This window comes from Phycodurus eques, chromosome 4 (assembly GCF_024500275.1).
Source record: "Phycodurus eques isolate BA_2022a chromosome 4, UOR_Pequ_1.1, whole genome shotgun sequence".
Taxonomy (NCBI): Eukaryota; Metazoa; Chordata; class Actinopteri; order Syngnathiformes; family Syngnathidae; genus Phycodurus; species Phycodurus eques.
In genome coordinates, this window is record NC_084528.1 from 29,099,736 (window position 1) to 29,123,279 (window position 23,544).

The 23,544-nt window shown below is 40.1% G+C and overlaps 1 protein-coding gene across 15 annotated transcripts in view; it reads left to right on the plus strand.

The window, feature by feature from the left end:
- Positions 1 to 22,755, plus strand: part of LOC133401760 (uncharacterized) — a 33,007-nt gene extending 10,252 nt beyond the window's left edge. For 3 of the 15 annotated variants that reach the window (XM_061675112.1, XM_061675120.1, XM_061675119.1), the window contains 31 exons: positions 27 to 302; positions 377 to 481; positions 1,483 to 1,601; positions 1,795 to 2,013; positions 2,101 to 2,188; positions 3,453 to 3,605; positions 3,975 to 4,072; positions 4,382 to 4,554; positions 4,643 to 4,750; positions 5,325 to 5,507; positions 5,647 to 5,799; positions 5,902 to 6,708; positions 7,027 to 7,209; positions 7,285 to 7,503; positions 7,620 to 7,841; positions 7,925 to 8,140; positions 8,230 to 8,421; positions 8,532 to 8,765; positions 8,901 to 9,065; positions 9,209 to 9,406; positions 9,568 to 9,762; positions 10,205 to 10,398; positions 10,595 to 10,657; positions 10,740 to 10,778; positions 11,333 to 11,395; positions 13,963 to 14,136; positions 17,517 to 17,894; positions 18,342 to 18,464; positions 19,774 to 19,884; positions 19,981 to 20,061; positions 20,850 to 22,755. In XM_061675112.1, the coding sequence (XP_061531096.1) occupies positions 27 to 302; positions 377 to 481; positions 1,483 to 1,601; positions 1,795 to 2,013; positions 2,101 to 2,188; positions 3,453 to 3,605; positions 3,975 to 4,072; positions 4,382 to 4,554; positions 4,643 to 4,750; positions 5,325 to 5,507; positions 5,647 to 5,799; positions 5,902 to 6,708; positions 7,027 to 7,209; positions 7,285 to 7,503; positions 7,620 to 7,841; positions 7,925 to 8,140; positions 8,230 to 8,421; positions 8,532 to 8,765; positions 8,901 to 9,065; positions 9,209 to 9,406; positions 9,568 to 9,762; positions 10,205 to 10,398; positions 10,595 to 10,657; positions 10,740 to 10,778; positions 11,333 to 11,395; positions 13,963 to 14,136; positions 17,517 to 17,894; positions 18,342 to 18,464; positions 19,774 to 19,884; positions 19,981 to 20,061; positions 20,850 to 20,879 (5,562 nt within the window). In that variant the 3' untranslated portion in view covers positions 20,880 to 22,755. Of the gene's footprint in view, positions 1 to 26; positions 303 to 376; positions 482 to 1,482; positions 1,602 to 1,794; positions 2,014 to 2,100; positions 2,189 to 3,452; positions 3,606 to 3,974; positions 4,073 to 4,381; positions 4,555 to 4,642; positions 4,751 to 5,324; positions 5,508 to 5,646; positions 5,800 to 5,901; positions 6,709 to 7,026; positions 7,210 to 7,284; positions 7,504 to 7,619; positions 7,842 to 7,924; positions 8,141 to 8,229; positions 8,422 to 8,531; positions 8,766 to 8,900; positions 9,066 to 9,208; positions 9,407 to 9,567; positions 9,763 to 10,204; positions 10,399 to 10,594; positions 10,658 to 10,739; positions 10,779 to 11,332; positions 11,396 to 13,962; positions 14,137 to 15,604; positions 16,252 to 17,516; positions 17,895 to 18,341; positions 18,465 to 19,773; positions 19,885 to 19,980; positions 20,062 to 20,849 lie in introns of those variants that run through there. The other 12 variants (XM_061675116.1, XM_061675115.1, XM_061675113.1 and 9 more) reach the window with 12 other exon arrangements.
- The last annotated feature ends 789 nt before the right edge of the window (positions 22,756 to 23,544 follow it).

The window sequence follows — 23,544 nt, forward strand, 5'->3', positions numbered from 1 at the left end:
CTTGTATATGCATTTATCTGTTCCAGCCAGCTCCAGAGGAACCCAAGGAAAAAGTTGCAATCAAGGAGCCCGAAGAAGACGAAGTAGTGGAAGAGGAGGAGGACGCAGAGAAGAAAGAGGCAGAGGAGAAGGAAGCGAAGGGAGATGATGAGAAGCCTAAGGAGGAACCCAAGGAGGAAAAGCCCGCGAAAGAAAAGAAGACTGAGAAGAAGGGCGACGATACCAAAGGCTCCAAACGACAGAAAACAATTCAGTGCAAAATCACTTTACTGGATGACACTCAGTATGCGTGTGAGCTCGACGTAAGCGATCGCACACGTAACGGGATATTCGCTGTTGTTTGGGTTCGTCTTTCTGATCGCATCTTCTCGTTTAGAAACATGCTAAAGGACAGGAGCTCATCACGAAAGTGTGTGACAACCTCAACCTGCTGGAGAAAGATTACTTTGGCCTTGCTCACTGGGAAACACCGACCAGCAAGGTCAGCTTGAAACGTCGACGATCATTCGCATGGGTTTGTTCGTGTGCCATTCCTTTAGAGCTGAGCAACTACAGTAATCCCTCGTTTATCGCGGGGGTTTGGTTCCGGACCACCCCCGCAATTGGTGAAACCTGCAAAGTAGCGACCACATATTTTCACGAGTATTTACACATTTTAAAGCTGGATGCTTCCCAGGCGATCATTAATCTTCCCCACACTCCTATAACTTCTACCATACTTTTATAAACAGTTTGTATACGCTTAAGCACATTTTGAACTCTTAAACATACAGTAATGCGCAGTACGACTGTACACTATGTCCAGCACACTTGCAACCCTAATGAGGATAAGCGCGATATAAAAAAAAAAATGGATGGATGGATTTAAAATGTTCCGTCATTACATACACATTTTCACAAAAGGAATATTTTCCCAACAGACTTATTTTCACATTATCTGGAATGTAGAAAAAATACATATTCGTATAATTTATGTGGAAGTTGATGCAAGTTAATGCTCAAAAAAATATATCTATAAAAAAATAGCTCGTTTGATATCAGGAGAAATAAAACAAATCTCAGAGCAAACAAAACAAAATACAAAACTTTTCAATGTCATTGTTTTTAATTGAAGAATCATTAAAAACGGAAATCGGATTATTTTATGAAAATAAATCATGGATTTTATTTTAAGGCTACAGTATATCGCCCATCTCTACATTCTCTGTACGTATCAGCTTTGTAATACTGTATAATTGTTAGATGCTCAATGATTCATGAGGGACTAATGTTGTACTAATGCCGTTCGTAAAATATCTAATCTTACGAGACCTGCGTTGAAATTACTACGTGAGTTACTGTAAATGAAACGAAGCCAAGTTCCTCCTCCTTCACAATCACATCCAGTGCATCTGTCAACAATAAGTACATGTGAAAAGTATTTAAATGTATTATAAAATCTATTGTGAGGTATTGACAATAATGTATCTTTTATTCCATCAGACATGGCTGGAACCCGCCAAGGAAATCCGGAAACAGGTGCCAGGTGCTGTCTACGAGTTTACTTTCAACATAAAGTTCTATCCTCCTGACCCGGCACAGCTTACTGAAGACCTCACAAGGTGAATTTCACTTAGATGCGAATGCTTGAGCGAGACCGGCTTCTTGTCGTAGCTTCATATTTAGGATATACGTAGATAACGCTGGTAATGAATTAGCCTCCTTAACCACTTAAGTGGGAAGCAAAAAAGTATTTTTCCCAAGGAAATGTGAACTACTGTGTAAATGTTTGCTACATTATAATCTCTTCTCCAGGTACTATCTGTGTCTCCAGCTGAGGAAGGACATCATGAGTGGGGTTCTTCCATGTTCCTTTGTCACGCTGTCCCTGCTGGGCTCTTACACAGCACAGTCAGAGCTTGGTGAATATGACCCAGAACTCCATGGAGCGGACTATGTTAAAGATCTACGTCTTGCTCCTGGACAGAGCAAAGAGCTGGAGGAAAAGGTGATCGAGTTACATCGTACATATAGGTAAGCCACCAGAAGATAAAGTCATTTGAAGACTCAGAACTGGTTTACTAGATTTGATTCAGAATCCATCTCCTCTTTGTGTGGAAGGTCAATGAGTCCAGCCCAAGCAGACATGCTGTTCCTGGAAAATGCCAAGAAACTTGCAATGTATGGTGTGGACCTTCATCAAGCCAAGGTAATATCTGGCTCTAGCAATTACCTAGTTGACAAAGTCCCCGCCTGCAGGCCACATCTGGCTCATATTGTAATTACATCCGGCCCGCGGAAGCATTTGGTAATTAGCGTGGATTGATGGAGTGATAAGGCCTTCCTTATTATTACCCATATATACGCTTATAGTTTGCTGATGCTGCAACTTGTGCAAAAAACGAGTGTCATTAATTGCACTAATATTGTAACTCAGTGTGCCATATTCACAACCACCAAAAGTAGCAATAATTTAACTGTACTCTAAAGGACTAGAAAGAACACTACTTTAATTAATACACCATGTCTTTGACACAGCCAAAGGGGATAGTTGCACCCATAGTTAAGCATCCTGGGAAACGCCTCCTCTTCCGATTCCCTCACACACACCACAATATTTCTGTGAAGTGCTGATGACACACAAACTACAAATCCCACAAAGCAGCGCAACAACAGACTTCTCAACTGATAGGCTACTTGCAATCAAAAAACGCTGTGTGTCGTCTAAACGCTGTGTATCTTTGTTACCACACATCTGTACATTAACAAAATATCACATTGGGGTAACCTCGCTGATGAGCACGTTCAATCCATCCTGAAAACGTCTGTTTCACACAAAACCTTACACGCAAACAAATGTGTTGCCAAAAGAAGATGCCAAGTATCCAGCACTGGAAAAAAATGGCATAAGCAAAAAGAAATGCGAAAGTTTTGATTTATAATTATTTTAACTTTTAACTAATTTTTTGGTTTTTTTTTGCAACATGTTCATATTTTGAATTTGTATAATTTTGACGAGATAAATTATATTTAAGAATATTTAGTTTTTAAAAAAAAATAAAAAAATTATCCTGTCGGTTTCTATTCATATTTATGTTCGACAGCGTTTAGGTTTAGTTTGTTCAATAAATGTTGATCCTGTTCGGCCCGTGACCTAAGCTTTGCTTTGATTTTTGGCCCCCTTATGATTGCATTTGACACCACGGCGGGTCTAAAGGTTTTCACATTTTAATGTGTCCACTTCCTTTTATTTGTAAAATACCTTCCATTATTTTGTGACAACGCTTGTGCTTCACATCAATAACATCCAGATTTTAATTACAAAATCCAATTGATGTGATGTCTCTCACAGTATGCAATTGAACTCCATCGCCTCAAAGTGTTTGCAAATCTGCCCCTCAGTGGACATGTTTTGAAAATGCAGGACTTTGTAATTGCATGCGGCACTGTGTCGTGTGATTGTACTTCTGCAGGATCTTGATGGTGTTGACATTACACTTGGAGTTTGCTCTGGTGGTCTGATGGTTTATAAGGAGAAGCTGAGAATCAACCGTTTCCCTTGGCCGAAAGTTCTCAAGATCTCTTACAAACGCAGCAGCTTCTTCATTAAGATTCGGCCGTCCGAGGTAAATCAAAATACACGTTATCCATTGGTTCCTTTATCGAATTAAACCTTTTTTTTTTTTTTTTTATATATCATGACGGGGTTTTCTCCCTAAATTACAGAGCACACCTGCTTTACTTTACTATTCAAGGCTTTTTCCGTTTTTCTTACTTTTTGAAATGAGGTCATATAAAGTATTCATAGTCTTAATTTTTTAAATTACTTAACTTGAATATGGTAATCTGTCTGGGTGGATGGGATTTTTAATGTACTAATGCGACCTTGCTCTGGGGTAAATGTCATGCATCAAGCTGTGTGGCAGACTAATGTGATCAACTGGATGTGACCCAATTTGACCCTGCCTTAATTGTTTTGTTTTCTTTGCACACAGCAAGAGCAGTATGAAAGCACAATCGGCTTCAAACTACCAAACTACAAAGCCTCGAAGAAGTTGTGGAAAGTTTGTGTTGAACATCACACCTTCTTCAGGTAAGAACAGATTGATCTTGGTCCTTTTGAATGTCACGCGCCATCTTGCCAACACATGCCTGTCCTCTGCATAATTGGCTAACTGCAGCCTAATCCGTGAAATTGGCTCCATGTCCGTTTGACCAGCTACAGTGCACTTGTGAACTCGCTAACCTTAGAATGAACCATCTAAGGGTCAAAGTGGTTGATTACCAAGTTACACAACATCACCAATTTTGGAATTCGAAATCACGTAGCGCATCTGTCGGCTTGTTGCTTCGATGGAGGAGGCCCGTGAGTGAAAATTGAACAAATGCATCTGTCCCTTAGGGTTTCGGCAATTGAGCCTCCCTCGTCACGTCGCTTCCTCGTCCTGGGCTCCAAGTTCAGGTACAGCGGGCGCACCCAAGCCCAGACCCGGCAAGCCAGTTCCATGATCGACCGCCCTGCGCCTCGCTTCACACGCTCTGCAAGCAAACGCCTCTCCCGCAATTTAGATGGAGGTATGTTCCGGAGCCCAATCTTTGTGCTCCACAAACGTTTAGTCATATAACGCAGATGCAGAAAGATAGTCTTCTTTCGATCCAACAGCTGTAGACCAGACTCTTCAGAGCCTCACAGCATCAACCAGGTCTGAGGTTGATGACTGGTCGTTGATACTTGCTTCTGAAAACCCCCACCCTTCCCTCAAATTTCCAGGTACCTGGAATTGTGTGGCGCTTTGCTAACCCCCAATCCCCATTACATTCAATGCGCTCACTAATGGCTATACGGTTTCATTTAATGTGCCCATCCATGTTTAACACTGAGACCAGAAAGACCATTCGACTCTGGTGTTGATGTCACTGCAGTGAACTGTTCAGACAGCCACTTTGTCCTTTCCCTGGCATGATCTCAGGGTATCTTTGGTCACTGCACTAAATACTATACGCTGCCTCATTCAGGCTTGACATCTCTTTTTCAGCTTACTCAGAAGTTGCAGCTTGAAGTTTTATATGCTATGTCTTCAATAGCTCTTTGGTCATCATCTTAGCTTGGCTCCCCTTTTTGTTACCATCTCTGCTTCCATGACTTACTCAGACAGCACTGGCCTTTTTGGATGTAGCATATTTTGTTATAGCTAAATGGCTACGTTAGAAACACTTGTCCTTGAGCTTCTTCACTAACCTCTGCTTACTGGACTCACCGAGCTCTTGCTTACACGTTTTTCATGTGGCTTGAAACACCAGGAAGCATCATCACATAACTGCATCACTTGATCATCTTTTCACAGCCAGAGGTGAGTTTGAACAGACATTTATTCAGTCCTGGAATACTCAGGCAGGCAGTCGGCCGTGGTGGGAGCTTTCATCTGATGCAAAGCTACAGACGAGAAAAGAAGATGAATGGTCTACCCTGGTCGAACGAGATCCTCCTTTCCCATTTTCCCCGTCTTTTGATTTTGTTAACCAGCCAGGTATGCGCATTTGTAATAGCTGCTTGCTTTGTGAGCATATTTACCTTCTAGGTGTGCTGAATATCCATTTATTAAACACTTCTGCCTTTGTGTATTTTTTCTTAATTGGTGCAAATATTTTTTCTTCTCATATTGTCAGCTAAACTCGGCTTGGCAAACATGAGCTCTCTTGACAGGCTATTGCAACCAGCACAGGAACAGCCCCATGACTGGTTCCTCCACTTTGATCGAATCCCCAGCCTGCCATTGTATAAGCATGTCGATAAACCTCAGCGTGAGTCACTGTGTGATGGTATGATTTGCAAACAGACATTGCATGTCTTTAATGAGATGTAACACTCATTTTTGCACCACGTTTCATGGTCCTTACTGTTTCCCCTCCATCCTCCTCTAGCCAAGCTCCAGGTGAAGGATGAGGAGACTGTGTGTGTTAAAGAGCAAGAATTGACAGATGAGGAGGTCATTGAATGGCTAGAGGAGATGGTGATGACTGTGAACAAGCTAGAAGAGATGGAAGATATTGAGAGGAGGCTGAGGAAAATTAGAGATTTAGAAGAGAGGCTCCAAGAAGTAGAAGAGATGTCAGAGATGATCCAGGAAGTGATAGAAGAGGAATTAGGGGAACAAGAGGTTGCCATACTAAAAGAGGAAGAACTACAGAAAGAAAGTAAAGCCATAACACGGACTGTATTGAAAAATTCTGTGATGATTGTGAAGCACATAAATGGGGGAGATGTGAAGGATGAATTAGAGGAGCAAATAAAAGAGGTGTTTTTAAAGGGCCTTTTGCCCGAGGAAGACGAGGCTAAGAAAGATGAGCATTTGTTTGATTATAGTCTGAGAGAGAAACTACGTCAGATAGAAGATGAATGGAAAGATGATGTGGAGGAAAAGCTTAATTTTCCACCTCTCAGTACCTCTTCTCAGGTATCTTCAAAGACAGTTGTAAGGACTAAGAAGAGAGTTGCTTTTATGGATCAGAGGCCACAAAGGCTTGATGCAATGGAAGATGCCCTTCTAAGAATAATCTCAGAAAAGACCTCCCAAAACGCTGAGATTGGACTGAAAACAGAAATGTTGGAGAAAACAGCTGAGAGGAAAGTTAGTGAGGTTGAAGATGGATTTTCACTAGACAAAGATAAGGATACGTGGTCCACGCTTTTTGACGGTCCGCCGTACGTGCCAATTATCAAACCAGCAGGTACAGTATGGCATTGTGCATTGAGCAATTTAAATCTCTTCTGGCTAACTTGTTGTAAACAGTAGCACTAACTTTGAAATAATTGGCTGAATTCACTACCCTGATACATCTGAGATGACAGTTGAAAAACACAGTTGAAAAGCCATAAACAGTGTTTTGCACTTGTTAAATTTTTTTTTTCTTCAATTTCTTTCTTGTTACATTATTTTCAACTGCTTCCTCCTAATGTCAACCTGCTCTGCTTCCTTTAGAGCGTTGGTGCCACCTGTTTATTACTTATGTTCATGTATTTCATTTGTGTTTCTTCACCTTGTTCAGTTACATCAGTGAAATGTGTTGAGTTGGATGAGGGGAAGTTTTACACTTCAGAATCAGTTGAGGATAAAAGAGCCTTACTAGAAGAACGACCAGTAGAAGACATTTCGCCATCGCAGACAATTCTAGACAGAGAAGATGACTGGTTTGCGTTGCTGGATTCTGTTCCCAGATATGTAAAACCAGGTACTTCCCCTGTGCCGCTTTGTAGAGCACTTTCTTGTGCCTTGTTGTCATGCTCTCATATTTTGCTCCTATCAGTTACCTTGAAAGAACCAGGCCAGATGGGGGCTGAAAGTTTGACCTCGGTGGCTGCAAAGCCTGAGGAGATTAGGGAGGTGCAAATTGAAGAGACAGAGCTAAGGGAAGAGGTGCCAACATATCTTCCACATATCCAACAACAGCCGGTGAAAGAGTACAAGGATGACTGGTTTGTGTTGGTGGATGTTGTGTCCAAAGAAACGACTTATAGAGCACCAGGTATTGCCTTCAAAGCTTCACTAAAGCAAACAGTCGTGTTGAGCTTTGCTGGCATTTTTATCTGAACACCCTTCTGCAACGTGCACAGAATGAGGATTTGTATCTTCTTCTTGTAGCTGCTGTTGATGTGTCTGCTAAAAATGATGTCTCTCTGAGTGATGGGACAGTTGAAATGAGCGAAAAACCCATGGATATCGTAGTAGTCGAGGAACCACAAATAAAAGAGGATCTGAGGCAAAATGAAGTCACTATGCTATCAGATAATGTAAGAGAAATAGAAGATGATTGGTTTTTACTGCTGGACGTTCCCACAAGAGAACCACAAGTTGTAACGCCAGGTATTGCTGAAATCTCACATGTTCTTTCTTAGTACATAAAGGCTTCAGTGCTTTAATATCTTCACATCCCTCTTTTTGTCAAGTGACCTTGGCTGGGTATGTTCAGGCTTATGCTGGAAAAAGCATTTCTGCTTTGGTTGAAGAAAAAGTGGATGTTGAAGTAGAAGAGATGCAAAAAGAAGAGGCTCCAAAGAAAATGTATCCCGAGCTAAAAATAGTCCCCCCAGTCATAAAGACAGATGATGACTGGCTTCTACTGCTGGATGTAGTTCCCAGAGAAACTGCCTTTGTACCACCAGGTACCCTCATCTCGCTTTCGTTTTTTGTGTGCTTCTTACACACATCAGTACACCAAATCAGTACACCTAATTTTCAATTCTAATAATAGCTACCCTACCAGTGGTGGCCAAAATGTATCCAGATGTTGGACCTGTGATTGAAGTGAAAGGCATCGAGCTGAAACCACTACCAGTTGGTTTGGACCAAATGAGAGAGCAGCCATCTCAACCACAGCGAGACAAAGATGACTGGTTTGTGTCATTTGACGCTGCTCGTGATGAGGCGGTTAAACGACTACCAGGTACACAGTTTAGTTTGTGTTTGCGCTGACAGCCAACAAACCTTATCTGGCTTTGATTGATACGCCGATAGAGATGCTCACCTTCTTTTGAATTTGTCTGCTTTTGCCAGACACCCCTGTCGAAATTACTCCAGCAATGAGGAAACCCTTTGAGGCTGACGTTTTAACTACTGAGACTAGAACATGGGAGATGATGATAATTGGTGAGAACACCAGACATGATGAGACACGAATTTCGGAAATGAGACCAGTTAGACCAACGTCAGGGAGAGGAGAAGAAGATGACTGGTTTGAATTGTTCCCAAAACAAACCATCCCAGAAAAGACAGCCCATGTACCATCAGGTATCCATCTGTCAATGTATTTTCAAGAACAATTTTTTAAACTCAACAAATTCATGAGAAATATTCAGTCATATACTACAACCACAGCAAGTTTTATTTCAAATTTTCGTTATATATGAACTTATTTTCTGTCAGTTGCCATGGTTGAGCATATTGTGGATGTGGCCGCAGTTAAAGCAACAAAAGAAAAATCCAGCATAGAAGAAGTGAGGCTGCCAGTGAAGTTAGTCAAGATTAAACCACAACCGCAAAAGTTGGATGATGACTGGTTTGTGTTTTTAGATGCAGTAAAAGTACCAGGTATGTCTTTTTTTTTTTTACATCACACAAATCAAAGTTTAATCTCAGTCCACTTATTCTTTTTAGGTATAAGTAACACAGATCACCTTTGCGGCTAAGCTTAATTGGACTTTTTAAAAAATATTATTATTATTCTACAATAGTGGCTGAAGCTGTGCAAAAGTATCCTAAAGTAGCTGCGTCTGAAGCTTTTGCCGTCATAGAGAAGAGATCGCTGCAGAGAATTACTGTAGTGGAGCAGATGTGGATGCAAGAGATGTTGCAGCAGAAACCAGGTCAAAAAGAGAGAAAGATTGAGGATGATTGGTTTACTCTATTCGATGTGGCTCCTAAGAAAACAGGTATATTTGAGAGGACTCAGTCCTTTTTGCTAGCATTTGTCACATTACTGTGTCAGTTTCTGCAGCTATTTGGCTTCTCAATTGGCTACATAGGTTATGGTTGCTCAAGTTCACTGTAAATGTTTGTGTCCTAATCATTTAATGATATTGTATGAAATTAGCTGCTGTCCCTGAGCGCCTCAGATTCCCGGCAGAGGTTCCAAGAGTTAAAAGGGCTGAGACCAAAACAAGGATTTCTACTTTTGAGACAAGACCCCAGTTTGAGAAAAAGATCCAGGAACAAAGACGGCCCCTCAAACACACTCGTGTCAGTGATGATTGGTTTGTTCTACTAGACGTTGGCCCCAGAGAGTCAGGTATTCTGCCTTTTTTATGTGCAACTTGCACATGAGCTTGCTTTTTTTCACCCCTGCTAATTAACACCGAGTCAAGATGGTTGACCCGACCGTCACTTAAGGACATCTGACTGCACTTTGTTTTTCAGACGGAAGAAATATCGCTTCCTAATCTCACTTTCTCAGTCACATTGAGCTTTGTAGCTCCTTGCTTCCTAATAAGAACTGTACTGCAGCTTCTCATTCTTTTCGATCGGTGTTGTGTGCGCTCTGCAAGTTGTCAGCGGGGGCGAATTCAAGGTAAAGTATACTACAGTGTGTGCTCTTTCTCTAGAGGCTTGCGATAAAGTACGACAACGCAAATTGGCAGTGTGGAGTTTGTGTGTGGTATTTTTTAGAAAATGTTTCAGCATTGATCATGATAAAAAAAAGCTCCCTTTTACTTTGTCTGTATTGTGTTCAGTGGCGATTACACAGAGAAGCACCCGTCCAGTGAGCGCTCCAGTCTTCTCCCAAGCTGCTCTGGCCGAGGCTGGAATTCCAATGGCACCCTTGGACCAGCCCCAGACCTCCACTCCAATCAGGACAGGCGTCAAAGAGGAAAGGAAGCTCGATGTCACTTTTGAAGCTGTTGAGCCATCCAAAACCGAGGACAAGGTAGTCACTTCATTTTTACGCTAAAAGCTTCAAGGGTTTACTGTATGACAAAAGTATGAAATGTTTACACTAGTTGAACAGTTGGTACCACATTAAATTTGTCCTGAGATGTTTCAAAAATAGTATTTTCACGATTAAGAAATGCTAAACGACAGAGCAGGGATTGTTCTCTGAACTATGTCTCTTGCTGCTGTAGTCAGTATGGAATGACCAGAGAACTGACTCCTCACTGACACTTTCCATCAATGGGGACATTCAGGTTAGTGTCAGACTCAGAGTCACGGTTCCCTTCAAGACCACAAGTGGCAGCTATGCTAACGTATCTCCCTCTCTCCTCACAGTCTGAGGTGACAAGCAGAGAGGTGGTGCAGTTGCGAAAGGTCAGATTCTGAGCCGTGTTTGTCATTTCTCCATTTCTGATGACAATTTGCTCCGTCCAAAACAATAATTTCATCTTCTTCTCATATGCATCCATATCGGCATCTGCAGTTTATTTGATAGAACTTGCAAGAAATATATTATTTACAAGCCATATGGACCATACATAGTTGTATTATTGGTTTAAGATTGTATACACATTTACCTTAAATGGGATTAATATCCTCATCGCATACTGTTGCAATCCTTGGAATGCATTTGCATGTTTATACTTGCAATTAAATAGGGCATGATAACCAGGGTTTTATACCCACTTGGTTCACCACACGTATGCTTGTTTCTTTAACATCAGACTAGAGGACTTATACCTGTAGTCTGTAACCTTATTACTAGCCTACGTCCCTTAGCCTCAAGCTTTTTTGCATGTCGACTCTTCGCAGCTTTTTTTTAATTAACACTTAAGTGAACATCATAATCTGCATGTCCGACATGTAGCTACCGTCATAGGAAACTGACTCCTTGACTCCTCCCTTTTTGTTCTTTTTATTTTTCACAGAAAAGAGCTAAGAAAATTGAGGGTGACTCAATTTATATGAGACATAGCCTTTTAATGTTGGAGGTTTGTATCCCTACTGGAGATGTCAGTCTCTCGATTTGTTTTCTTGCTCTCTGGTGCACTGGCTGCTGTTTCATATCACGCTTGCATGATGGCTTGATTTTGAACTCGCATCAGCATTCGGCACATCTGATTGGCTGTGTAGATTACTAATCAAATGTGTGTTTGTGCCAACTCTAATCCACTTGTTCCTGGAGAGTGCAACTGAACTAAAGGCATCTACCAATAGGGCTGTTAGTCTTGATACCTTTCATGATTTATTTTACAGTCCATAAAACGGTCCTTCTAGTAAGGGGCACCAAGCAAAACCGATTTCACACGCAGATTTTTCTTTTATCTAGACGGGGTGTCAAACTCAATTGTACACGGGTCCAAAACTCAAAGCACACTTCAGTCGCAGGCCAAACAGGATAAACGTTTATTGAACTGACTAAGATGAAATGTTTTCTTTTTTTTTTTTTAAACTCAACTCAACTTCATTTATAGAACACTTTAAGAAAGGGGAAGCTGAAACAAAGTTCTGTACATAAATATGGAACATAAAACAGTAATATAATAATCATCATCATTTTGTTTTTTTTAATTTGATGTTTCAATTCACAATGTTAACGGAAACAGACAGGATACCATATTATACCAACATAAATCAACTTAAACTCTAAAGGTGAATGTATAAAGAAACATTTTGCTTTATAGTAAAGATAAAAATCAAATCTTTACGGATTTTTTTTTTTACATTGTGGGATTTAGAGTTTGGGTGTCATCAGTGCTTCATATCGCACCATAAAAAGATATTGTTGCGTTTAGATATTGTTATATTGTTGCGTTTAGATATTGTTTCCCAGCGTGCTTTCCTGTAGTCACAATTATCACATTATCCTCATCTATTTATATATGGATTGAGTGTATGTTCAGTAATGGGTATAGCCATATACAGGACCTGGCGAGCTCAGTTGGTAGAGCATCAATCCAACAATTTTATGGTCTTAGAGGTTTGATTCCCATAAAGAGATTTTCACTTTTTTTCTGACTCCTATTTATATATTATATTCTTTTCCAAATCTGGAGAACTTGTGAGTGAAAAAAAGAAACTGTCTCAGACCAAGTGTTTCATAAATAATATACCTCAATCAAAATATTTGTGTTCCCCATCCCTCATAACCACCCCCTGCCGCAGTTAGAAAAGCACACCCCAACTATGAAATTTTTTGGCCAAAACTATCAATCTTCCGTACTTATTTTACAAGTAAGACAGTTTATACTTTTTTGACCCAAAATTTTCACCAAGACAAAAAGACAAAAAAGACAAAAAGTCAATTCATACCAGTTGTATTGGCAGATTTTATTTCTTTATTTTTTTTAAACTAATTTTTGGGACAAAATGTCTTGTTTTAAAATATTTTTTTAACATGTTTTGAGGTCAGGTCCAGTGTAGAACATGATATTCAATGTGTGTGTGTGTGTGTGTGTGTGTGTGTGTGTCAAACATTTTTTAAAAGCAAAAATGTTTTCAATCCACTACAGCCTTGCTTTTTCACCAGAAGCGGTCACTGGGACTGATGGTTCAAGTAATGAAGCCGTTTTCCAAAGTTATCCCAAGTGGTTCAGTGCTTAACAGAAGCTTCATTTGCCCATCAGTTGGCTCCTCCTTTCTCTTTGCATCCTTTCGTCATCTCATTTGCTAATTTGCTTGAGATGCACTGCCCTGACAGTCTCTGCAGTTTTGCCATTAAAATGAATCTACTAATTGAAGTTGCATTTATTGTTAATTATGATAAATTATGAATTGAACTTTCAAATAATTATAGGCTGTCATACAGCTGTGTTGCTATGCATTTAAGGATTTACAGTTGGGGAAGTTGCTCTTGGGGAATGCTTAACAGGTCTTAACAGTAGTTCCTTACTAAAACTTTGACTACATTATGTGTGATTGCACATCCATAGAATCAACTTGATGCTAAATGTTCAGCATTGTTATTGCTGCTTGGTTCGTTTGTGTTAAATACAAATTTGTTTTGTTTCTTTACTGAAGCCTCACCTTCAGCCACCTGAGTCATACCTGCAGTTTTCACTTCCTTACTTACTGATTTGCAGTTGTTGTTCAGATTTTTGCAAGCCTCATGCTGCGCTCTTAACCCGTCTGATTTAAAGCTTCGCAATCAACTGTTTGCAAATCATGGCACAGCTCGGAATATCATGAATTGAACAAGCCACAAATCTTGCATCACGCATTTAGTATGATTATTGATTGAGAATGTTAAACAAATAATCTAGAATATCTCAAATGTGGCTCATCTGCTTGTCGAAATTAAATCACTAACTTTGCTTTTGCTTAATCAATCATATTTATTCAAACAATTGCCAAATGTAATACTGTCTGATTGTCTTCCTCCCTCCCTCCATCCTTTTGATCCTTTCCTTGTTGCCCTACTGCCAATATTCCATATTTCTCAATCTTTCCTTTTACTCTTTCACTCTTTCTTCCCTCTATTTATTTTGGCCGACCTTTCTGAATCATCTCTCTCCATTCACTGTACTGCCCGCCCACCACCTGACCTCTCGCTTTATAGGAGTTTGATAAGCCTCAGGAGGACCTGCTCAGGCATCACGCCAGTATCAGCGAGCTGAAGAGGAATTTCATGGAAGCTGTACCTGAGCCCAGGCCCAGTGAATGGGACAAGCGTCTGTCCACGCACTCACCTTTACGTACTCTGGGTGTCAATGGCCAGCCCAGTGCCGATGGGGTAAGTCTCACACACCAAACAACAGGGCAATAAAACGAAAAAGAGAAACACATACACGTTGAATCAAATACAGAAAACGTGATGCATACTGTATATGCATGCGCCATGTCATCAGATATCAGACATCTGCTCATAGCTTGAAAGCTGTCAAGGTTGTTGTGTGTTTGGAAAGCATCACTTGATTCTGTGCTATTTATCCATGTCCAAGTTGGATGATTTTTATTTTATTTTGTTTCCAGTTTTTATCACTGTTCCATGTGACCAATAGTCTAAAATGGCATAGTAATTGATGAGGCTCCTCCAGGTTGCTTTCTTGGTTGTTTGACAGTTTGATGGTATTGGACTACGTGCGCATGTTCAGACCTATTGATGGCAATAAATAGCATGTAAGATGAGGCATGAGCATGATCTGATGAAGAATAGAGGTTGGACTGGTTGAATAGGTTCTGCACTTGTATATTCTCACTGGGTCAAAAGTCCGATGTGGATGAGGCATCTTGCGCTTTCCACCGACATGCTTCATCGCACACGCATCAGATGTTTTGACATGTCCACATCGCATGCTGACAGACGTAGTCACGCATGGCAACAGGATATGACCCCGCCCCTCCCCAGAAGATTTGCACGTTCTCACACAGAACAAAGTTTACCTTCCTTGCTCCCTTCATCCTACTTTTTCCTGCTTCTATGCCTTTTGTTTTGCACTCTTTTCTTCCCCCGCTACTTTTACACTTCACTGCTGCTTTCTCCAAACCTTGTTTGTTCCTGAAGAGACAAGGTCTGATTCACAACTGTGCTAGATGCTTTTACCCTCTAGACACACTCCAAATCAGTAACTAAGTCTATACCAGAATAGAAGGAAATCTTCAATTGTATCTTGCATTAGCCTTATCTGATCCGAGACATCACACCATCATCTTTCAGATGGATGAAGGTTGACTTTGAATACTTTTTCGTATAGCTCCCTCTTAACTGCTGGCATAATGTCTGCACTAAGACGCATCTGTTTTTGTGGAGAACCCGCACCAACTTAATAATGTTATCTGTAATAAGCAGGAGAATCAAAACAAATGTAGCCAGATCAAACTAATCGAATACAATACAGTGAGCTGTTATGTATCATACTTAAAAGAACAGTTATTTAACTGTACAGTCAACAATGTAGAGATGTCGGTTTCTTGCTTGGAATGGTAAAAGTGAGGACGGCTCTGTCTTTTCAATCTTCAGTGAGATGTAGTACGTGGAAGTGAAAAAAATAAAAATTAAATAACAACTTGCATGCTATAATGCATGTGCTAGAAATTCCATGCTTGGAATAACATGACCTGCAATCGAAATCACCCAAACACTTGCCATGTTATCTACATTTCAAAGTTTCCAATATTGACGTTTGGCATTTTTGCAAGTTCAATGGCCGTCCAAACTCCTCCCTCTCATCTCTCTCCCCTGCTCCCCCCGCCCCCTTCAGTTTGTCACCCGCCTCCCGCGCGGCCCCCTGCTAGACTTCTACTCCAAACGCAGCTGAGGGGCCGTCTGCACTCTGGAAGTCCCATACAGGCGTGAGTGTGACCTGCGGAGACAGAACCCCATCACCTTACCATCTCGCTTTCTCTTCTGCGTCCTCCGCCTACTCTTTGACATCACCATAGCATTCCTCATTGCTCATCCTCCGTTCCACACGAGAAGCCACCATTTTTTCCCCCCTCTCCTTCACGGAACAAGACTGTCCCCTTTTCCCTTTCTCAACATGTTACCAATTCTTAAACGGGCTGATTGGAACTGGAATTGCGTCCAGCACTCTTTTACATCTTCTCTGACTTTCTTTTTAATTCTAGATTTTAATTTCGCGTCTTGCCGACGCACATTTCTTTTACCTACTTTTATCCACACTGTGAAGTAAAGTCATTTTAAAGCTGACCAATGAGAGAAATGGTGGTATTTAAACTTGGATATTGATTTGTCGTTCTGGTGTACTGAGACATTCATCAAAATCCACGAGGCAGCTAAATTGTAATACTTAAACTTTTTTATATCTTTCTCTAATGTTGGACAAGGCAGTATATAGCAACTGCATGAGTACTTGTGCATGACCAAAGAATAAAGGCATTCCATTTACATGTCACTGGTTGTGTATTCATGCATTTTGTATTTGTTTGGGTATGCATTTTATCATGTGTCAAGATGTTTAATAAAATTTAATTGGTATATAAAAGTGAATGAGCACCCGGTTAGTGAAAGAAAAAGTAAAAAAAAAAAAAAAAAAAATACCATTTGTTACAGTGTTTGTGTAACTCCAGAAAAGCTAAGGAACACATGGCTTTATCATCATGGTAGATCGAAGTCTGATGTAAGCAACCAAGTAGCAGCACAAGTTTTTAAAATTATTATTATTATTATTTTTAAACTATTGTCTTGTGGAGTGTACTGTACGTCCTCAAATAGTGAGCTCTGCTCTAATAGACGCAGTGTCGCAATTGATCAGCGGATGTATTCTCTTCTTCGAACAAGAACACCTCCCCTCACATAGATGTCTCATTTTTCCTTTCCAGGAAAAAAGTATCTTGTAGCATTTACTATAGCTACATTTCTAACAAGTGGTACAGTTTGTTTTATGCACGGCACCTTGATTTAGTTAACGTTTCCGCCACAGGTGTAAAGGCAGGACACCTATCAGTTGTGTGAACATTATAGCAGTGGGACAGTGTGTAACTCGCCAGGGAATTCAATATGATAAAAAACTGAACACAGTTAGTCCTTTGACTCTGGACATTCTTTGTAAACATTAAATCCTATGCTGGTTGAAAAAAAACACTGCTTTATTCTTTAGACTAGTAGCCATGAGTACTGTCTTTGAAAGTCACCTCATAAAACATACTAAACAAAATGGACATCAGCATGTTCTTACAGCCGTGGAGAAGGTGCAAACTTAAATAAACAACTTTGCCAGAGAGTTTGCTCTCATCTGCTTCAGCTGCAGTAATCAGGCAAGTCCGTCTATACTATGTGAAGTGCGCACATATAAACTGCAGTCCAACGCCTGGTACTCCGCATTTGGGTAAATCACTGTTTGAGGAAATACGGTGTACAGAAATAGGTTTGGTAGTAGCCATGAATATGGATTCTTTGTCCCAATAATAATAACATATTCATCTCAACCTGTATTGTTTGGTGTCATGTTAACTTTTAGACTCTTGGGTTAATTGAATTTGGTCACTGCAGTACACCGGCTGCTATACATGCACGTTTTGTTAAGACGTAGCATTTCAATGTTGCGTGTCATTTAAACTCAAGGACCTTTGGCAAAGGTACTACTGCAGTACACACAGTGTTTTCACATTGTTATCGTTTAAATGGATTGGCATTTTTCTTTTTTCTTTTAGAGCGTCCGCATTAGTCCGCTGTGCAGAGTTTCAGCGACCAAGGCTGCACTCGAGGAAACCCCTGTGAGTTTGGGCTTTTCCAACAAGACCAGTCCCGCTGTGAGCCTCTGTCATAGTGCCGCGGCTCCCAGAGTTCCTTTTGACAAGTCATGTGATCAGGAAACACTTGTGGTGATTGAATCATCCCCGGTGCCAATGCCAGAGGTGGAGATGGTGCATCTGGTTCCCTCTCTCGAACCCAGCAGTACATATTTAAATGAGACCCAGAAAGCAGAAGGTTCATGTCCCAGATTATCGGAGCACTCTGGGAATAAAGTCGGATTTTCCCCTGCTTCCTATTTCAGGGGCGGTGGTCCACAGGTCATACGCAGCTTCCAGGTAGCCTCCCGTCCCCTTCAGGCTTATTCTCTGTCTCTCTCTTGAACTTTGTGCTATTTCAGTGTTTGCCAAACCTTTCTCACCACTGCGGCACTGTAGCAAATCATGCGTGATGATTACTACTTACGATGCTGCAGAGTCATTGCACAGTGGTGCTGATATGGTGATGGTGCTCTGTACGCCGCCACGAAACGGCTGACTTTCTTTTACCGTCTTGGTTTTTCTGTCATCTTTTGTTTCATTTCCGGGAGCCTGGTTCATATTTTCTGCTTTCCTTTTGTAATCACTGGTGATGGAAAGGGAATGATTCGAAAAAGGGGTTGTTTCATTTTGAATCAACCCGTTCTGGGAATGGCCGAGAAAGGCATGCATGGTGTGAAAGGTTTGCTGTGGGGTACAAGGTGTCTGGTTCAACAGCCACTCACGGGGCTATGCTCCCATCCACAGCCCCCTCTGGTGCAGACCCAGACAGTCACCATCACAGCTGTCCCCAACTCCTTACCCAGTGGCATCTCCACCACAGAGGTCCCTATCGTCCCAACCAAGACCGTCACCTACGAGTCTGCAAAGGTAGGGGCTCCAGCACAGGCCTAGCCCGCTTCTGTTCCATCTGTGAGTAGGTCTGCTCGGAATAAGTCCAGGTGACCGAGTCCCGTACCCGGTTGATGCTTATGAAATGATCATTCTCAGTGAACTACAATGAAGATATAGTTAATTGTTTGTCATGTCTGTCAAAGTGTGAAAGAAGACTGGTTCCAGCTATATTTAGAAAATGTTCACTTTTTGTGTGTCCTTCGCAGTTGTTATGTCAACATTGGGCAAAAATGGTGCCTGTCACATGCATTTTTATGTAAAATGGTTGATGAGCACGGTGTTCAATGTTGCCATTGAGTAGAGACTATTTATTGACCCAATGCACATAGTTTGAAAAAAAAAAAAGTCACAAGAAAGTATATATATTGAAATAGGATGCCAAGACTTGGACTAGGGCTGCAACTAAGTTTTAATTTAATAATTGATTAATCTCGATTTTTTTTTTTTTTATTTGATTAGTCTGATTTCTTTAAAAACCTAAAATGTTTATACCTTTAAAAACAGGACATTATTTCAACTTGACAATTATTAATCAACTACATAGCTCTGCCTTATGAGAGTCAGTTTAGCTCAATACTAACATATATGGGAAAAGGCCATTTACAGGCTAACAGTTTGCATCGATAGTTGCTATTTTAGAAACTTTAAAGTAATGGATATTCGAACACGGTCTGTAGAACAACAAAACGGATACAGATACAAAAATAGTCATGCATATGTTATTTGCCCTCTACGAAAAAATACTATTACAGCATTTTACTGAGTTATTCACAGTAGTAATAAAAGAAAATAAGGTTGTTCTTCGTTTGTGTCTGCCAGACTGTAGTATACTGTACTGCCTCCCGGTGGCCAAAGAGGGCAACAGCACATTGAATTGGATTGAGGAATGAAATCGTGATGCACAAACTGTTTACCGTAATTCTTTATAGTCAATTGAATTATGTTATTGCTGTTTTTATAAATTCAAATATTATAAAGTGCTTTTTTATTTACAATCAATCTTTTTTTTTCGGGGTAAGCGACGGGAGGTGGAACAGATTAATGGCATTTCTACTCATTTCTATGGGCAAAGATGATTTGAAATAGTGTTTTCAATTACAAGCATGTTTACTGATTACTGAACGGATTAAACTCCTATCTCAAGGCACCACTGTATATTAATTCATTTAAAGTAAATTAATCAATTTTGGACCAATGAAGTAAAATTGGATAATGAACTCTCACTGCACGCTCTTGAGCCACCGCGCAAAATATCCTTTTCATTTTTTGGCTTTGTCTTTCTCAGGGTGCAGTTGATGGGACAGAAGAGGAAAAAGAAAGCACAGTTTCCATCTCTCAGACCTCAGAAACCACCAGTGGCACCACCGTCACTACTACCACGACACACATCTCGAAGGTCAGCGACTCATTTATGTTTTTTTTCAATCTGCGCTTTGGTTCTCGTGTTTTAAATTTTTAAGATGGTCATTATTTGCGTTATCCCCCAAAATAGATTGTGAAAAGTGGCTCCTCAGAGACTCGTGTGGAGAAAAGAATCGTCATAACTGCTGACAGTGACGTTGATCAGGATAAGGTACAAAGCTTCATTCACCGAACGAGCACATGAATTCGTGAAACAAAACATTGGCAGACTCGATGACATAATTCAAAAATTTCCGTCGATAAATATTTGTCTCAAATTTCAGACCATACCAGAGAAAAGGAGGATTTAGAGGGAGTTATACAAATTAAATAAGAGATAATAATAGTAATTTACAAGCACTGCTTGTCATAAATGATCAGACAATCTTACAAAGAGTATCCATATTCTGTATGGTCTATCAGCAACGTGAGCCATGACTTTCGAGGAAGGGGAGGCACAGCGGCTTGAGAAAAATGTCGGAACAGAAAAACGCCACATCTACAGAATCTACAGGAAATAATTTTGTTCATGATTGAGAGGAGAGGAGTGGCTTCAGTATTTTGTTAATCTCCATAAAACACGCGACAGCCTCTTTTAGCCTCCGAGATTTGATTCTTAGAGCTCCTGGACAATTTGCCGTATTGGAGCCATAACAGAAGACATTTTTCCGCCTTTACATTTTACACAGTGAATCGGGCTATTACCGCAACTGTGCAATTTCACACGGTCTGCCCTCCAGCGCAACACCCTTAGTGTCAGCGTCTGGTGTGAGCGATCGAATACATTTCACAGCATCTTCTGTGCAACGTCACGGATTTGTGGGAATAAACCAGCAATTTGCCAAATTGATGGTTGTCCTACATATGGTTGGGGAAAATATATTTTAGCATAATCCTGACAAATAATAATCATAATAGATTCTAATTTGGCCTTGACTGAATTTGGGTTTTCTCTCGCAGGGGAAAGACGGCGGCGCATCGGCATTGTAACCGATGCACCACAAGCAGCTCCTCCTTTGACTGCCCATCTCCCGTTTCCCTCGGTCAGAGTGCCGTACGCCACACACACTGACTGACCCACTCTTTGACGCACGCACACATATCTCATGAATGTGCACCCAGTAGCAGAGTCTGACTAGATCGTGTTTTGTTTTCTTTCTCTTTGTGGTTTGAGCTGTTCATAGAAAGTTAGAGGAGGGCTTGCATCGTGCTGATCAAACCTCAAACCTTGAAAAGCTTCTCAGAACTTCCACTTCCATTGTTTTAAAACATATTTCTCTTTCTTTCCAATTGTAGCAGATATGTTTGCTTTTAAACATGTTTACTTCCCTTTTTAATTATTATTATTATTATGATTATTCGTTTCACCAAGGCACTGTTTCGGAGTTAGTTTTGATTGTCAGCGTTCATTCCCTTGGTACTACTTGGAACGTAGCGACTACTCTCAAGGGAACTCTTCTTTCTGGTTGTTTACATTCAGGAGAAACGTTGCATGAAATCGTGTACTTGATGTACAATGATTCAAACATAAATATAATTTTGTGCCCTAATTCGGACAGCTGTTTGGTTTCACTCAGGAAATATAACCAAAATTTGCTTCTTTTATGAGCAGCCGACCACCTGTAGCCTACATGTTCTTGTAAAGTTTGAATTAAAACTTGATCTATTTTGACATATTTCTCTATTTTATAGGTTTAATGCTTTTATAGTGTTTGTACAAATCGAAATGTTTTAAGTTATTCATATCCCTCACTGACTTAAATTGTGCTGTTGTCTAAATTTGCGGTCTCTATTGAAGATTTTCTTCCATGATTTGTTCTTACTCAATTCCTCAACGTCATGTTAATCGGCCCACCATTCATTAACATTGTGCTTCCCTCAGCCATGATGTTTTGAATATATTTCATTGATACACGTTTCAAGCTTTGGTCTGTTTCTCTCAGGTTTTAATGTACTTTGCAAGACCACAGACCTCAATCAGAATGTATGAGGAATGTCCATACACTTATATCTGTCCCTCCTTTAATGTACATTCATTTTCAGCCGTGTGAAGTCAATACATTGAAAGAGCCTGTTCTCACGAGAATTTCGGAGGAATGTGTACAAAAAAAAATGGGGGTTAATTCAAAAAGCTTTCTTTTTAATAATACATTTTTTAATCATATTTTCCACCCACCCTATGCCCTCACCTCCTACCTATTTACATTTAATGGGAAATACATTTTGTCTTCACGTTGCTGGAAAACAGTCACATTTGACCGAATATTGTTCTTAACTTTTTGTACAATTTCCAACTAAACTCTTGCGGGAACACGTTACGCTTGTGGCTCGTCTCAGTGAAGCGCAAGTGGAAGGTGAAGGCAGCTGTCTTGGTAAATGTGGCTTTTTTTTTTTTTTGTCATAGGAGCACAATTTCTTTTGTTAGTTTTTTTTTTTTTTTTTTTTTTTTTTTTTTTACATGTTCTACTATACAGTAAATTATTTGTAAAGTAGCAACTGTTTCATGTGATTTTCATGTACTGTGATGTTTCAAGGAAAAAGCTGATTTCCAGGCTTCCATTTAGAGATGTCACAAAGTTTATATCAAGAAAGTTTGTAAAGCCTTTTACCAGATAGTCCGAGTAGATTTGCTCTCACTTGCTGTCTAATGTGCTTTTCTGTAGAAGATAGAAGCTGTCAAACACACCAGTTCCCTTTTAGACCACGTGTTTCTTCGTCTTGGTCGCAAACTTGGTAGCTACAACAACAGCAACCTCCCCAGAAGAAACTTGGAATTTCACATGGGAAAAATAGATTTTAGATGGTGGAAAATATTGTTGCTTTATGATTCATCTTTGTCTTTTATTAAAAAATAAAATAAAATAAAATAAGCATTAGTCTGTCTCTTAATGGTTTCTGTACACTTTTATACCATGCAAAGTATAAAATAAATGTTCCCCAAACGCTGCTGTAGATACTACAGAGCAGTCGTTCCCACTCACTGTGCCACGGCACATTATTATTTAAATACTACAAATAACACTGCAGTAGAGAGAACAACATATTTAAAAATGTTTTTTGAACATCCATGATTTCAAAGTGATTTGGTAACTACGCGCAAGGCCTTTGTTCATCATCAAGCTGTAATATTAAACACCGACATAGGATGTGATGAGTTCAAGGCCACTGCTGAAGAGATGATTAAAAACTCGTTATTTTGTGTGTTGAAATGCCAAACGGATCCCAGTTGAAACTCTGAGCAGTGGTTTTATTCAAGCATTTCCTCTTTTCTGTTTCTGAACGTCTTTCATTCAAAAGAGCTCCCAAACGTCACTTGTGCAGTTGAACAGTAGACCAGATGATTTCTCACTGCCCATCACATTTGATATGTTTTAGGCACGGGTTTGTAGTAACACGCTACATTTGCTCCGTTATATTGGCTAACGTTACTTTTTGGATAAATTGTACTTGTCAGAGTAGTTCTAATGCCAACATATTTACATGTAATCATTTGGAGCACTACTTTTTTACTTGAATAATATTCTATAGTAACAGTACTCTTACCTGAGTAGTGTACGGTTTGTTGGGGACCGGCGTAGTAAATTTGCACTTGCCAATCTGAGAAGACAATTCAGATTGAAATGATACAACAAGTAAGTTTTTTTTCTAAACAAAA